Raw genomic sequence first — 16,607 nt, forward strand, 5'->3', positions numbered from 1 at the left:
AAAAATTAGCTAGCTAAAAAAAAGCAGCTATAAGCTATTAGCTAGCTTTTTTTTTTGTGCTAATGGATCCAAACAGACCCTCAGTAACTGGATCAGATCAGGATCCGAGTGCAAATAGCTTAAGCTAGGGTCTGGGTGCTCGGTTCCGCACAGCAGGAACGGAAGAGAAGGGGTGGGCGTACCTCTTGGGTGCTGGTCGCCGGTGAAGGGCCGAAGATGGAAACCTGAGCACCTGGCGACTGACGTAGGGCGGTGGCGGCGGTGGCGGGGTTCGCTCAGCCGTCGCCACTAGAGAGAGGACACGGGAGAACCACGCGGGGGAACAAGGCCGCCGATCATCGGGTCCTAGCCTTCCGACCAACGCCTCTTCCTGGTCTCACAAATGCAGTTTTCGGCCCATGTAAGCTAGAGTTCGGCCCAGTCAACCGGTTTCGGCCTAGTCGGAGTTCAGCCCACACAAGTGATATTTCTCTCTGTTTTCCCGAACAATTTTTGTGCGCGCATTCCAACCGCCGTAAAACTTGTAGCTAAAAAAAGGCGACCCTCTTCACCGCTTCGACCCGACGATCCTCGGCTTGGTTCCCCAAATCCTTTCCCACCGCATGCATGTCGCAATGATCCATGCAGGTATAGCGCCATGGCGCGGAGCAGGGTGTAGTGAATGGGGCCCAGATTGATTGCGGCCATTCGGGCGCGAGCACGCACGCACGCCCAAGTGGCGACGGAGGTGAGGGCTGGATGTCGAGGCTGAACCGCCGCCGGCTTGGGGAGCGAGTGGAGTTCAGGTTCTCCGGCCTCCGCGCCGTCCAGGTGACTTTTGTTTGTTTCTCTCATTATTACGCGTTGCGAGTTCGGCGATTCGTGTGAAGCCGAGCGGTCGTTCGTTCCATTGCTAGAGTGTATGCATTGGGAATTTTTTTTAGGGTGGGGGCAAGAATCGCAACTCAACATTGAGCGGATTGAATTCCGGGTTTACAAAAAAAAATGTCGTTGATGATGGGTTACTGCCACGTGATGCGGCGATTTGTCCTCGCGTGATGGATCAGACAATCGATTGGTAACCCACTGAATGACTGAATTTAATCTTAGCATGCGTTGCTTGGCAGCGTGGACTGTACATATGCGCTCCCTGTAATAGAAAAGAGTTTCCTCCTTGGCGTCGTCATTTTGCAGTTAGATTCAGTAAGAGAAGAAAATGCTAGTCATCAAAATCTAGAACAACAGATCATAAATCAGGAGACTACTTATTGATCATTGTTCGCTACCTCGAGATAATTATGCTTTCTTTTGGATTGTGCAGACCATAGTGGAGGCATCTGTAGATGGCTCCATCTCCTCATTATTTGTTGAGGAGTGTGCTTCTATGCTATTTTTTATTGTAATGAGCATGCAGCTTTAAGCAGTGACTGGGGCCCAGATTGATTGCAACTTTGATTGTATAAGGGTCTCTGGCATTTATTGCTCGGCAGTTGTACTCATTTTTACTCAGAATAGGCATGGTGGAATGCATCATAAAACATACAGAGGAAACAATACATGTGCTATTTCATTTGTTCCATGATAGTGAAATAGAAACACCAGTTATGCTTGTGAATTTAGTGGTAATGTTGTGTGATGTCCTGAAGTACTCGAGTTTATTAATTTGATTTTGATTGGCACTTGTTCAATAGTTACCAGTGAGATAAGTTTGTTAATGTTATCTTCTAATTTATCGTTTCTGAACAGGTGCCAGTAGTATCTGACAGGCTGTTACTTTCTATAATCTCAGTGGACACAGGCAAAACAATTGCCAGGTCCAGTAAAGCTGCTGCTCGAAATGGAATCTGTCAATGGCCTGACTCGATCCTGGAATCAATATGGTTTTCTCAAGATGAAGCGTCAAAAGAATATGAGGATTGTCAATGTAGGATTGCTGTTTCCATGGTATAATGTTGTTGCCATACACATGTTTTGTTTATTACTTGTTTATGTGATTTTTGCCTATGTACTATATTGTAGTGTTACTTGCAAAACATTACCTGTTACAGGGATCAACAAAAGGTGCTATTCTCGGGGAAGTTTTTCTAAACCTGACTAACTATCTGAGTTCAGAAGACTCAACTGCGATCTCATTGCCATTGAAGAAATGCAATTCTGGAACAGTTTTACAGGTTGGTTTCAATAGGTGTGCTCCTCACCCCCCCCCCCCCCCCCCCACCCCCACCCCCACTCCAGAATTTCCAAAAGTTTGGTATTTTCATATGATTCACTGGGTTCACCATTCCTTTAGTCTTTGTAGTTATGCTTCAAACTAAAGTATTTCCGAAAAAGTCAAAGTAATTTGATGTTCTCTTGACCTGCATAAATTGTGTTACTTTTCTATTCTCTGAACTAGTTTCCTATTCTTGTGACCTGGCATCAAAATTAGCTGGATGTTGTATACCCACTGGCGGTGATTTGGTTAGGCCATTGCCTTCACTTTGTATTGCAGGAGTGCTTGTGCTTAATTAATAATATACTGTAGCTTATGGTTTGCTACTCCTCGTATGCAACATAGTCTTACTAGCAGTGCACACGCTGTAGTGCATCTACGATATAGTCCGTAACTCTGTATTCCATTTGGTTTGACCAGTTAATCTTGCAAAGGGCTCACAAATCAACTTTTAGTCTAAATTTTGTATGCTTCTCTGTCCAATAAATGAAGATACTAAAGCTTTTGGATTCTGAGATGTTCACTCATCTTACAATTTACACAAAGTTTGTGTTTTCCCATCCAATGAACAAAAATACTAAATACTATGCATTTTGATGTTTCAAGTGGTTGCTGAGCAGTTTATACCATTTGTACGAGAGGTCACAACATTTCTCTCATTGGGGTGAGTTGGGTTTAAGTGGTTTTCTAGAGGGGAACCACCTCGGTTTGTGTAGTTTGAGAATCTCTCAGCAGAAGAAATACATTTCTTTTGACATATATTTACTTAAACTAATGTCTAATGTTTGTTATGTGCAGCTTAAGATTCAGTGTCTTGGCACAAAGTCTAAATCAAGGTACTTGATGATTCCTATTGTTGCTTTGGCTATATCTTAGGTCTTAGGTGATCACCTCAGTACAACCTTTTTTTCTTGGCTTCTCATAGAAGGGTTTTTTTTTGGTTACCTTTTTCCCTATACACTGGTATGGAACTATGGAATGGACCATCTCCATGTTTTGTTGGCAATAGTCCAAGCAATGATGACATGGACAACAAATCAGATGGTTCTAATAACTTGATCACCAGGAATGTTAATTTCTCATCAACAAACCATTTAGGTGGTTTTCATCAAGATGAAGTTGGGATTAGGGTACGATTGCTCAAAACTCTTCCTTTTTTGTTATTAATTACTCCCTACGGTTCACAATACTTGTTTTAGAGATGGGGACGAGAACTAAGAAGGTAGATAAAGTGGAGGGAAGTAGGTTGTCTTGTATGGGGTTTCTTTCCCCTTTTTTCTCTCTAATATGAAAGATGCGCAGCTCTCCTGCGTGTTCGATAAAAAAAGAAGAAGGTAGATTAAATGACAATACTACCCTCAATTAGTCTTCCCTAAAGTGTGCATACATGAAGAAATAAGGTTATGGGTTATGGCTGGAAAAAATATATTGAAGCTACCTAGTTGTAGAACAGGCATTTTGAAGATTGTAAAAGAGGCTAAAACAAGTATTTTGAACTGGAGGGAGTAGTAAGATTACTATGCGCAAATATAGATTGTGAAATGTATTTCAGGATACAAGCTTCTCACGATCTCCAAGGAATGATTCTGATGAGGGATTGTACATAGAGAGGCAAGATACTGTTAGTTCTTTTATTGACGATATCAGTGTGGGTCATGGTGATCTGATTTATAGATCTAATGATTCATCTTTCAGTTCTCAAACTCCAGGTCGAAACATGCTGCAGGGGAGTATCGATGAGTCATCCTTAAGTGGTTTTGCTCAATTGTCATCAGGGGCATCTGGTTCATCCAAAGATCTCCTTGACGCTGCTGAAGAAACAATTGAAGAACTTCTTAGCGAGGCACATATGTGGGAGAGCCATTCTCAAAATTTGAAAAATGATCTAGAGACATTACAGAAGGAATGTGATGAAAAATCCAAGAAACAGACTGAGATATTGCTGGAACTTTCTGCTTCACAAGCCGAACAAGAGTCACTGAGACAAGAAATTGAAGAATTGAAATTGTCTTTGGAGGTGGCTACTGCACGGCAAACTGTTACTGGAATTCCCAAGTCTGGTGATGCAATAGATGTCCAGCTTGAACTAAAAGATGAGGTGCAATTTCTAAAAGAATCAAATGAAAACTTAACAACACAACTGAAGAAGAGTCAAGATGCAAATATAGAGCTTGTTTCTATTCTTCAAGAACTGGAAGAAACAATAGAAGCACAAAGAACAGAAATCTCCAATTTCACTCAAATGAGTAATGCGATTGATCATGAGGTACCCATGAATGCATTGTCAGTTCAAGAAGATGCAGAGTGGGAAAGGAAGATGTCACTAAAAGAAGATGAAATCGTAGCATTGAGGGAGAAGTTGGATCGTGTACTCAGCATAGAGAATGCAGGTGGTGCTGGTTCTGATGCTATATATCTTGAACTGGAAAAAGAGAATGAATTTTTGAAGGTTCAAATGCAAGATCTTGAGAATGATTGTTCCGAATTAACAGAGGAAAATATGGAGCTTATACAAAAGTTGAAAGAAGTTAGTGGGGTCGAAGGACAGGATTCTTGCATTTCTGATATTCAGGAAATGTTAAATGCGACAGATCTTTCTGGGACATCAAAATCTAGAGCAAAATACCTAGAAAGAAAATGTGCTGACCTTGAGCTGAGGATGTTGAATTTTCAATCGGAGTCTAGAGAACTAGAAGAGAAGCTCAAAAAAAGCCAAGAGGAGCTAAAAGAGAGAACTCTTGAATTATCTGAGCTCAGAGAGAACCTAAGTAGCTTCTGTGCTACAGAGCTGGAGAGAGAGGAAATCAATATTGCAAGAGGCTACCAGTTAAGAAGTGAAGAACTAGGAAACACGGAATCTGAATTGAATCTGTTGAAGGGTACAGTTCAGCTCAAAGAAAAAGAGATTGAAGGCTTGCAGCATTCTAAACTAGAAATGAAAACGTTTATAGATAATGTACTTGGACAGAAGATACATGAGCTTGAAATCTGCAAAGTGGAACTAGAGTTGCATATATCAAGGCTGGAAGATGAAAAATTAGAATTATTGGAGTCCATTTCTGGAATGGAGGTTGAGTTGACTAATCTGACAAGTGAGTACGAGTCATGTATAGTGCAAATGGATGATTCTAGAACAATGATCATAGATCTCAAGGATAAAGTAGAATGGCAGCAATCAGAGTTGGAAGCTCAAAAGGTGGAAGTGAAGCAAAAACAACTAGAATTTCAGAAAAGATTTTCAGAAGTGCAGGAGGATTCAGAGGCTCTAAGAAGATTGAATGCTAAACTGCAGGCTAAAGTTGATAATCTCATTGAAGATTGCAATTCTCTTCAAGCATTGACGGATGATCTAAAGAAGGAAAAGTTGGAATTGCACAGTTGTGCTACACAGCTAGAGCAGGAATTGGAGCACTCGAAAAGAAAGACCACAGATTTTTGCAGAACTGTGGACTTCCTAGAGGTAAAACTTTCTTCGATTCAGAAAGATATATCTTCAAAAGAGCAATCTTTTATCTTGGAACTGGAGAATATACTTCATGAGCACAAGGAGCATGAAGAAAAGATAAATCATGCACATTTCCTTTTAAACAAGATTGATAAAGAAAAGACTATCGAGGTAGAGAATCTTGAGAGGGAGGTCATGAGCCTTACTGCACAACTATCTTCAACACACGGGGAACAAGAAAGTTCCATGTTGGGTACTATTCGTGAGGCCTCCATCCTTCGAGCAGACAACGTGAAACTTCATTCCAATCTTCATGATGTAAATGAGCAATTGAGACATTACGAGTCTCAGTTGGAAGATATACGCAAGGAGTCTAAAAGCAAGATTAAATCCCTCTCTGATTCACTCAATGTGTCGAAACAAAACGAAGAAATGCTGAAAACAGATGCCGAGGATATGAGAAGGCTGATGGAAGCTGTTAAATCCAATGAAGAAAATTTAAGAATAACTTCAAATGAATTAGAACTGAAATATAAATCTAGCGATTATGAGAAACTGCAAATAATGGAAGAAAATTCTGGATTAAAAGTTCAAGTTCAGAAAATAGCAGGTGTCCAAGATGAACTTTTGAAAGTGCAAAGTTCCCTTGATGAGGCTGAGTTTGAAAAGGGAAGACTAGAAGAGCTACTTCGGTTGATGTCTGAAGAATGTGATGAACTAAAGGTGCAAAAGGCCATGTTAACAGACAAAGTCTCACATATGCAGGATACTTCAAATACAATCAACGGAGACAAACAAAGTAAAACATCCATGCAAGCAAAGCTGAGCAGCATAAAACAGGTGAGTAATTAGATTTCTTATTCAGTATGCTTTCAGGTACTTCTCTCAATAAATAACTTTTGTGTGCGCGCATGGTGAAACATATGAAACTTTTGTTATGCTAAATAATTAGATTTAAATGTGAAAAGTGAAAAACAACTTGATTACTTTCTCTCAGCTATTTCCTTACTTTTTTTAGGGGAACAATGATCTACCTACTGACAATGGAGGTTGTTCTCCAGTTAATGAGGAACCAGACCTGCAAGCAAAGATCCAGTCATTGGAAAGCAGACTTGCCGAAGCTCTGGAGGAAAATAGCATGTATAGGACACAGGTGAAGAGGTAATGCAATTCAGCACATACCTTGTCCATCCCTTTCCCAACTTTGTACAAGAAATATAATTTACACTCGCCCCTAAGATTTAATATTATATGTATGCATATGAGCATATCCAACGATTGATCAAGTTCTAATGATCTGTTAATAAAACTCCATCTTGGCAGTCATGTTAAACATTAGTGTCCTGAAACAGTCAGTGTTATACTAAGTACATGCAAAAGAGGAAATACTGTTATAGAGTCTGGACAATTTTTTTTTTCTATGAAATGGTATAGGCTGTCAATCAGTGTTAGCAATCCAAATATGCAAAAATTTTCAGAAGTATTCATGACCTGGCTGCGGCCTACCTCCTAGTGGATCATATTGTTACTTTTACCATGTACAGTCCCACTGCAGAGCGGCAATCTGGGAGCAGGAATGGTGAGGGGAATAATGATGACAAAATAGCACAACTGGAATCAGAACTAAAAGACATGCAGGACAGGTTACTGAACATGAGCTTGCAGTATGCGGAAGTAGAGGCCCAACGGGAGGAATTAGTGATGGAGCTTAAAAATGTAAATGCAAACAAAAAGGGGGGACGGTGGTTCTAGCAATTAGTGACAGAGCTCAAAAGCTGGGTGCCACAGTCATGACTCATGAGGCCCACAGGCCACAGCACAGCGAAGGTACCTAATCCGTGTATTCATTTCCTGCTTCTTTGAATGCACCCAGTTGCATTTGATTACCTGGGGAAAATAATTGTAAAATTAACATTATCTTCTTTATTACTCCTATACTTGGGTTGAACTGAAGCTGAAGCAAGTTTTTTCTCTGCATGTTTGTTTTTGGAACCAAGGATAGGGGCTCTGTCATCAGGAAGAAGAGAATACACCGTCCACTACATATCCTGGTAGGACATACCGACAGAAAGGTCTCCTCAACACCTCACCTAGGAAGCATTTGTTTTATTGATTGGTTTCGATTTAAGTTCATGAGATAATGAAATTTTATTTCCAAAATACAAACATTCATTTCAGACACCGAACATAGGTATTCTGCTTTCCTAGATGAATCACCAATGTTAGGAACAATAAAATCACGTGCCCAAAAAAAACCCTCTTTCATCTACTCAAAGAATCATTTTCAACCTCCTCTGCTTCCACTATATAGCATCGATCCTTCTAATGGTACATGTAACGAGCTGCTTGTCTAATTGCCAGGAAGAATGTTGTGAAAAATGCCAGAGGCATCCGGATCTTGGAGGCCACCATCGTGAGAATTGAGCAAGGGCACCAAGAGCCACGGGTGTTCTCCAGCCTCGGAGACAAATCGGACAATGACTATTCTCAGAACTTGAGATGCCCTGATCGTCTTGAACTGTCAATGCTATGCGAGACTATGTGGGCTAGAGTGACTACCGATCATGTTCATATGACCATACGGATCACCCTGCCTTTTTACACGACGCACAACATAGCTTCTGATAAACGTAGCTCCTTCTGAACTGTGCCTGAAAAAGATTAGATAGATGGTACTAATATTATGTGCTCGTTCATGTCACTCTGCAAAGAACTTGTAGGAGACCTTTTGTGGAGGTAGCACGTATGGTTCGTCTTTGTTTATGCAATCTCATCACGTGCCCAGAGTCCACGCTCCTTTGTGGGGTGCTGCATGATTTGGACTGTTTGGTTTGCCCAGAGTCACCTGCAGCGTTGTTGTGGCCGTGGAGGCCTATGTGCGAGCCTGCGAAGGGGACGGGTGCTAACGCGCTGTTGTGTTGCATTCAGAATCAGGCAGTGGTATCTCGAGTCTAAATGCCCAGCCTGGACGGATGCCGGCCTATTGTATTTTGCAATCCATACATATGATGTGATGTGATCCCTAACCTTGATTGATTAATTGCAAGATTTTGACAAATGCAACAATTGGGGACTTGTGGGGCTCTGGGCTCAAGAAGACGAAACCGTTGTTGGGCAGAAAACTGAACCTCGCATTGCTCGAGTGCTTTTCTACAAGGCTTATGCAATGCCCAAAAACAAAACAAAAAAAAAAATACAGGACAAAATAAGATTATCACCCTATCACACCTATCACTGTCTGCCAGCTTGCATTCGTGCAAGTGACAAATTGGTACATCCTAATAATCCTGTAAATTCTATAACTGGCTGTACCTATGTCAACCCAAAGACGCCAGCCACCACCTAACCTACCACGAGTTGCCGGATTATGAAGGATCTTGGTACGGAGTGCCGCCTCATTGGCTCTCCTCTGAGGTCTTATTCCAATATATATATTGGATATGGAAGGCCGGCAGCCCGGCACCCTAAAAAAAAAGAAGATATGGAAGGCCGGCACCCTCAAAAAAAAAATGGAAGGCCGGCAGGTGAGGCGTCGGCAATGATTTTACAGCGCTCTTTTGCCACCAGGGAGGAGGCCTTCTGCTCAATTTCTGGACTGCTTGCTGTCCAACGGCAGAATATTTATGATTATGCAGGCAAATTTGTATGATTTGATACACCTGGGAATAAAGCTTAGCTGGACTTTATGATTTCTCCAACTACAGCGGTTGTTGGCTATATTCCCCCAACCCAATATGACAAACCACTACAATACACACAATTAGAAGATGGCATACTTAAAAGTGTTATATATATTTTTGTTGTTTGAACTTGCTTTGGTCTGGCAAAGTATGTATAGGTACAAGGCAACAAGACCGATTCCAGAGCATTTCAAAAACAGGGATGTCATGCTGAATTGGTCATGACCATGCCTTGAACCATGAAAAAAAAATCATTCATCACATGCCATAATTTCGAATATACACAATTCAAGAAAAAATTGTTGTCAGAAAAATGGTGAATGATCACACTCACACCAGGTAGCCCTATATACTGTGACACCGAAACTACTCACGAATTTACAAGGTTAGTTAAAGTTAGCTGCACCTGCACTGCAATTGAACCATGCATGTATCAATCATGAATCATGTCATGACCCTCCGCCTCCGCCGGCCGGCGCGCGCCGCGCCACCGCGTCTTCTCTCTGTTCGACTCTTATGGCTTCGATCATCGCGACGACGCGCTGCAGGACGGCCTCCTGATCGTCGTCGTCGTCGTCGTGGGCACCGTCGGCCACCGCCGCGGCGTCCCTGTCGCGGTCGGCGGCGGCGTAGAGGGTGGCCACGGCGCAGCGGCAGACGGGGCAGGAGTTGCGGACGTCGAGCCAGCGGTCGATGCAGGGCGCGTGGTAGAGGTGGCCGCACGCGGGGACGACCCTGACGCCGTCGTCGTCGCCGAAGGGCTCGAGGCAGATGGGGCAGTCCTCGGGCATCAGGCCCTTCTTCTTGGCGGCTCCGGCGCTGGCGGCCGCGACCGCGTACGGCACCACGGGCGGCAGCGCGGCCGCGGAGGGGCGGAGGAAGAGCGCCACGCCCGGGACGAGGTCGCGCATGACGCGGCGGCGCGCCCCCGCCACGGCCCGCTGCCGCGCGCAACGGCAGTAGGTGCAGAGGAGGATGAAGCAGAGCAGGATGGAGACGAACACCACGGCCGTGGCCGCGCCCGAGGACAGGTTGAACTCCTGCGCCCGCCCGCCGCCGCCGGAGCCGGAGCCGGAGCCGGACGACACGGGACCGACCGCCGGCGTGGCGTGCGGGAGCGGCGCGTGCGCGTTGTCGCCCGCGGCCAGGCGCCTACTCGCGCGCGCCGTGGCCATGCCCTGACAGGCCTGTTCTGTGTTTGTGCGCGGGCGTCGTGGCTAGGGCGTCGCATGTTTGTAGTTGTAGCTGAATGCTGGCTTGCCTCGCGCCTCGTACTGTGGTAGTGTTCACCCGAGGCATGTCGTTGTAGGTGTAACTTTGCATGTGAAAAGAAAGGGTTGTTTCAACCAGTGGCCCAGTGCCCAGTGGCGTGTCGACGTACTTTTGGGATCTTTTGCGGCCTTTTCTCAGCCCATCCACAGCCGTGAGCTCTTCGTTATTAATGTATGGTCTACTCATCTCTCACAAAATTTCTTGATTCTGGTACTCAAGCTGGCTGTAACAGCCCGTTTCTCTCATCTCTCCTCCATCTCAGCATTTAGCAAGTTTACAGCCTCTTATTATACTTGATCCGAGGACCTATTCGGTTAGTCTGGATTGAGGCCAGGAATTATTTCCGCTAATCAATATTATACAAATTAGACAATCGTTTCGGTCAGGAATCATTCCAGGCCTTCGTTCCGAGGTAACCGAACATGCCCTAAACGATGTGCTTTCAAAGTGGTTAGGCCGATGATAGAAGGTGCTAAACAAATTCTGGAACCAAAGCTGTCGGGTTCATAAAACCCGGGGTCCTTCGGGGACCGGCTTCCACGCCAAGGCTCCGCCCAAGAGTCTAAAACGACAGGCCAGAAGGGCGGCCCATCACCAATAAGAAGGTCTGGCCGAAGAGAAACAGTGCCCGCTCGTCGGCTATTTCGGCCCACCTCTCCGACCGGAGCATTCGCTTCGGTTCCAGCCGCCTCCGGACGGCCTCTCCGATCGGAAGGCCTGGCCCAGAACACTACTTCCGACTCCGACCCCGCATCTCTGACCCGGGATTCGTAGGAACCCTGCTCACCGCTCTTCTCCGACCGGCACACTCAGAGCAGACTGGAGCCATCCGACTAGGGACGCCCGCTCGGTAGGAACCAGAAGACGTGCGGAGAAAAATAAGGCAAGGCTCACAAGCCAAAACCACTATACCAGAGACCATACCCTGCATGGAACAGTACTCTAAAGCCACCCTGACATCTCCCTCTACAGTATTATAGGCACCGCTAAAACTCTCATACGGTAAGGCCCCCCACGTGCCTCTGGGCATCGATAGCGTTATGGGCGCCGGGATTTACCGTACCAAGTGACCATAGTGAGACTCCTCACATGCCTCTAGGCATCAAACAGTATTTGCAGGTACCAACGTGTACCATCCCTGAAAAAGGTAGCACGACCTCCCGTATGCATCTGACATTCTACAGTGCATCAAACAGTATTTATAGTGTTGTAGGCGCCTACCATTATCTTGTACCCGCCGCACGTGGGCAACAAGGCCCAGAAGGCGTGGGCAACAAGGCTCGGTAGCATACGAGCCCTCACCCTCTCACTTGTAAGGCCATTCCCTTTATCTATAAAAGGAGACGCGTCCCCTCCAACAAAAGGAGAGCCCTTCTTGAAGATAACAAGCACCGATCAAGTTCACTAGCTCACAACCACAGAACTGCCGGGTTCGGACTCCAAGCACACGCTTGAACACTTACTCATAGCGCAGCTCCTGTCGCTCTCGGCCCTTCCGACCGGAGCCGACCGAACCTCTTATACACCCCTTCTTCCTCATTCTCATTTGTAACCCCACTGTAAACTTCGAGCACCTGGGCTCAGGAATAAAGTTGCTAACCGGCCCAAACTGGACGTAGGGCATGTTGCCTAAACCAATATAAATCATATGTCATTGAGTGCTAGGCCATCTCCGATCATAACGTATGGTAAAACTATAAATATTCACTAGTTGGTCACTTTCTGCACCGACAGTTGGCGCCGTTCGTGGGGGAATACGTTGTACGTTCAACACTTTTTGGTCAACAGATGGCCCACTTTTCCACCACCCTTGTCGTGGCAGGCTCGAGCGATACGATTCGCTTCGGCTCGCTGGAGTTTCTCGCACTCTCACCAGCTAGGGTGTGGGCTACACCTGTCTTCGAGCCATCCTAGGCCTTCCTCTTCGAAAGCCTGGACTTCATCGCCGACCGGCTCGGCGTACTACACCTCTGTGAGGAGGCCCATGTCCTGGTACCCATCGAAGGAGCGCCCTCCATCAACTCCGAGACGCATGGCTTCGACAATGCGGCATCCGCGCTTCCTTTCGAGCAAACTCTATGCTCAAACCCCGCTGTGAGTAATGTACACGTTGTTATTTACTTACTATTCTCTATCTTCCGCCGATTACCCGGAGGAACCCCGTTGTCCCCGACGCAACCGTCGTACGATCGGTACCCCTACGGCCTCGCATCTTCCACGGACACATACACCCGAGGACTCCGAAGGATGCCAGCGTCGCCCCCTCTCATGTCTGAATTCATGGGAATGGTGAGCTATGCTCCCACCTGTTTCCTCGACCTCATGGATGACGATGGCAAGAGTGACGAGTCCAGCATCAACGACATGGCGCCTAACCACTATCCGTCTTGGGAGTGCACCATGGCGGATGCTCTGGGACACCCGCAGGCGGAAGCAGAGTCTTCACAGACTCGCACCTCACCGCGTACTCGTACGGAGACCCTCGAGCTCACATGGGAGCATGGCGAGGCACTACAACAACAGTGGCTGCACCAGCCACCAACTGCGCCGACACGCTTGGCGCACCACACTATGCCCCGTTGAAAGGTCCTTGTTTGGTTTTGGTAATTGAGTGACAACTTAGGTGGACTAATTGTGTTTATGTGAGATACACAGGTGATTAGTCCACAGGTACATGTGTGTGAGCAACATATGCCATGAAGGTGAAAATGGCTTGGAGATGTTGCAAAGCTCACACATGTGATGATGAAGGAGCTTAAATGCACATGAGACATGACATTGAGTCATGTGATCAAGGTGGAGAAGATCAAGACAAGACTTGGCTTGATGGACCGGTTGCAAGCGTGAAGGGCAAGTCGAAGGCTTTGGAGTGATGGACCACGTGGTGGTGAAGCTTGAGCAAGACTTGGCGCTGATGGACGATGGCAACGGTGAAGAGCAAGTAGAGTCAAGATCGATGAACCAATATGATCATGTGATGATATGAAGTGGATCATATCATTGTTGATCGTGTTGGTGCATGTGTTGCATTGACATTGGAGGAGATGGAATGGAATACGCAAGGCAAAGGTATAACTTAGGGCATTTCATTTCACCGGTCATAGGTGTGTAGAGAAGTTTATGACCGGGTTTAGGATAGATGGCCGTACTATCAAGAGGGGCAAACTTGTTTGCATATCGGTCATCTAGTGCCACTTGAGTGATCTAACTTTGCATTGTCGCTAGGATCGAGTGGCGTGGCAAGTTGAGTGGCTAACATCCTTTGGGAAATGATTGTGAAAATGCTAACACACATACACATGGTGGTGTACAATTGGTGGTGTTGGCACATTTACAAAGGAGGTGGTGTTTGCAGGGGTGAGATGGGTTTGGGTCCCTCTCTCCCTCCTGCCGAGCAAGCTCGGCGGGATTCAGCGCTTTCAGGAAAATGGAATGTCTATTTTCTATTGCGCTGGATGCAAATTCTTGGTGGTTAGCACATTGGTGCAAGGGTGAAGAAGTTAGAAGTGAAAACGAGTTGGTCGTGAAGATGCCGGTGTTGGTCAACTGACCGGACGCTAGATCTGAATGCACCGAACGCTGGCAGGCTGCGTTCGGTCGCACTGACGTGGAGTGTTGCAGTAGCTGGAGAGTGACCGGACACTGGCTGCGTCCAATCGCGTTCGACCGGACACGTCCGGTCATGCTCGGGAGCTTACTGGAAATGACCAGACACTGAGGGTCCGGCGTCCGGTCAGTTGAAGCTGCTGCGTTCGGTCAGGTCAAGTGACCGTTGGAACCGGGACACGTGGTCATTTGTGGGCGACCGGACGCTGAGGTCCAGTGTTCGGTCAACTCGACCGGAGCGTCCGGTCGGCCCGACCGTTGCCCAGTGAAGGGGTAACGACTAGTTTAGCCCTTGGGGCTATAAATAGAAGTGGGTCCCTCTCTCCCTCCCGCCGAGCTTGCTCGGCGGGATTCGGCGCTTTCGGGAAAATGGAATGCCTATTTTCTATTGTGCCGGATGCAAATTCTGGTGGTTAGCACATTGGTGCAAAGGTGAAGAAGTTAGAAGTGAAAACGAGTTGGTCGTGAAGATGCCGGCGTCGGTCAACTGACCGGACGCTGGATCTAAATGCACCGGACGCTGGAAGGCTGCGTCCGGTCAGGCTGACATACGGTGACGCAGTAACTGGAGTGTGACCGAACGCTGGCTGCGTTTGATCGCGTTCGACCGGACGCGTCCGGTCATGCTCGGGAGCTTACTGGAAACGACCGGACGCTGGGGGTTCAGCGTCCGGTCAGTTGAGTGCTGCTGTGTCCGGTCAAGTCAAATGACCGTTGGAACCGGGACACGTGGTCGTCTGCGAGCGACCGGACGCTGAGGTCCAGCGTCCGGTCAACACGACCGGAGCGTCCGGTCGGCCCGACCGTTGCCCAGTGAAGGGGTAACGGCTAGTTTAGCCCTTGGGGCTATAAATAGAAGTGGCCTTCGGCCATGGCTGGTGTGGAGCACCTCAAGGGACTTAGTGTCCATGCTTGTGAGTGCTTGGGAGCCCTCCATCACACATATACTTGATAGTGATCATTCGATTGTGTGGGTGAGCGATTCTAGTGCGATTGCATCGTGAGGTTGCATCGAGTGGCACTAGGTGATCGAGTTGCAAGCCGGTGGTGCTTGTTACTCTTGGAGGTTGCCACCTCCTAGACGGCTTGGTGGTGGTCTCCGTCGAAGCGCGCAAGAAGCTTGTGCGGCGCTCCGGAGAAGTACTTGTGAGGGGCATTGTGCTCGCCCCGCGGGAGCCACGAAGAGCAACTCTAGTAAAGCGTGTCATTGAGCTACCCTCACTCAAGGGGTAGGTTCTTGCGGTGCCCGACGTGCGGGCTTAGCGGGTGATGCTAATTAGCCGCCGAACCACCAAGTGAGCGGTCGACACAACGGGGACTAGCGTGTTGGCAAACACGTGAACCTCGGGAGAAAAATCATCGTGTCAACCTTATTCTTCCCGTTGGTTTGCATCCCCGTTACACAAGCTTGGAATTACTGTTATACATATTAAGCTTGTGTAGTTGCTCTTGTAATTAGATAGCTTGTGTAGCTTGCTAATTACCTTCTTGCTTGTGTAGCATAGAAGTAGCTCCCTTGCGTGGCTAATTTGATTTTAGTAACCTTGTTAGTCACATTGCTTAGTTTGTGTAACTAAGTATTTGCGCTCTCTAATTAGGCATTGGTTGCCTTGTTATTGAGCATTGCTAGTGAGCTTTGTTAGCTTTGTGCTTTTGCTTACTAGCATGTGTAGGAGCTCTCTTGTTGCTTAAAAGTACTAGAGGCATAGGTTTGTGTGACCTTGCTCCTAGCATTGGTTAAGAGGGCTCTAGCTAGCCCGGCACCTTTGTTGCATAATTGTTATCTTTGAAAGGTGCTAGTGAACATATATAGTGGGGTATAGTCTTGGCTAGACCGATAGTTTTAATTCCGCATTTGTATCGGTTAGCCGACACGATTAAGTTTTAGAAAAGACTATTCACCCCCCCTCTAGTCGCCATCTCGACCCTTCACCCGTGCGCATAGACCGGCGAGCGGCGCCCGAGGGTGCGCCCGTCAGGTCTGGCACAACACCATGGATAGGGGGGCCGATCCCCTGTAGTTCACTCAGGCCAGTCAGAACATCACCGCCGCAGCAATGCTTCTACGTGGCCTGTCCGAGCCAAACGACCCTCGTGAACAGGCGATCCCCCGAACCCTCCGGGCACTAGTGGAGACCGCTGCCGTTCAATAAGCAGAGTGCTCCATATCCCGACGTCGACTCACATCCTCACTCTCCACTAGGGGAACGAGGACGCGGCAGATGGGTCGCTCCACCCAATCACTGCTACAATCACCGAGTGCGGCATAGGAGGCCGCACTAGCACCTCGTCTTGACTCAGCGACCGCTCCACACCGACCGCCTGTATTCACGTGGCTCAGACTAAACCAAGACACATGCAGCAGCGACCAGAGTCCTAGCCCAAATGGCTAGAGGGGGGTGAATAGCCTAAT

General features: G+C 47.0%; 2 protein-coding genes across 9 annotated transcripts; one reads left to right on the forward strand and one right to left on the reverse strand.

The window, feature by feature from the left end:
• The first annotated feature begins 520 nt into the window (after nt 1-520).
• LOC136528096 (uncharacterized) lies at nt 521-9,317 on the forward strand. 8 transcript variants are annotated; one of them, XM_066521019.1, is made up of 11 exons: nt 525-810; nt 1,726-1,923; nt 2,028-2,150; nt 2,990-3,027; nt 3,201-3,321; nt 3,744-3,802; nt 3,887-6,476; nt 6,655-6,797; nt 7,181-7,463; nt 7,634-7,708; nt 7,998-9,317. In XM_066521019.1, the coding sequence occupies exons 1-9, from the start codon at nt 739-741 to the stop codon at nt 7,386-7,388; spliced, it is 3,552 nt and encodes a 1,183-aa protein (XP_066377116.1). In that variant the 5' UTR covers nt 525-738; the 3' UTR covers nt 7,389-7,463; nt 7,634-7,708; nt 7,998-9,317. The 8 variants fall into 8 exon arrangements, with proteins under 8 accessions (XP_066377140.1, XP_066377116.1, XP_066377101.1 ...); XM_066521004.1 differs by having other exon boundaries at nt 7,634-7,687; XM_066521029.1 differs by having other exon boundaries at nt 1,769-1,903; nt 7,639-7,687.
• Nucleotides 9,318-9,409: 92 nt separating this feature from the next.
• On the reverse strand, nt 9,410-10,591 carry LOC136528143 (RING-H2 finger protein ATL74-like). The gene has a single exon (XM_066521059.1). It carries the CDS (start codon nt 10,489-10,491, stop codon nt 9,766-9,768), a length of 726 nt encoding a protein of 241 aa, XP_066377156.1. The 5' UTR covers nt 10,492-10,591; the 3' UTR covers nt 9,410-9,765.
• Between the last annotated feature and the right edge of the window lie 6,016 nt (nt 10,592-16,607).

The sequence above is a fragment of the Miscanthus floridulus genome, chromosome 2, assembly GCF_019320115.1.
Source record: "Miscanthus floridulus cultivar M001 chromosome 2, ASM1932011v1, whole genome shotgun sequence".
NCBI classification, from domain to species: domain Eukaryota; kingdom Viridiplantae; phylum Streptophyta; class Magnoliopsida; order Poales; family Poaceae; genus Miscanthus; species Miscanthus floridulus.

Coding starts and splice junctions, on each gene's coding strand:
- LOC136528096 (XM_066521019.1), top strand. CDS start 739: ATGTCGAGGCTGAACCGCCGCCGGCTTGGGGAGCGAGTGGAGTTCAGG. Junction 1,924..2,027: donor GTAGGATTGCTGTTTCCATG/GTATAATGTTGT, acceptor TACCTGTTACAG/GGATCAACAAAAGGTGCTAT. Junction 6,798..7,180: donor TATAGGACACAGGTGAAGAG/GTAATGCAATTC, acceptor TACCATGTACAG/TCCCACTGCAGAGCGGCAAT.
- LOC136528143 (XM_066521059.1), bottom strand. CDS start 10,491: ATGGCCACGGCGCGCGCGAGTAGGCGCCTGGCCGCGGGCGACAACGCG.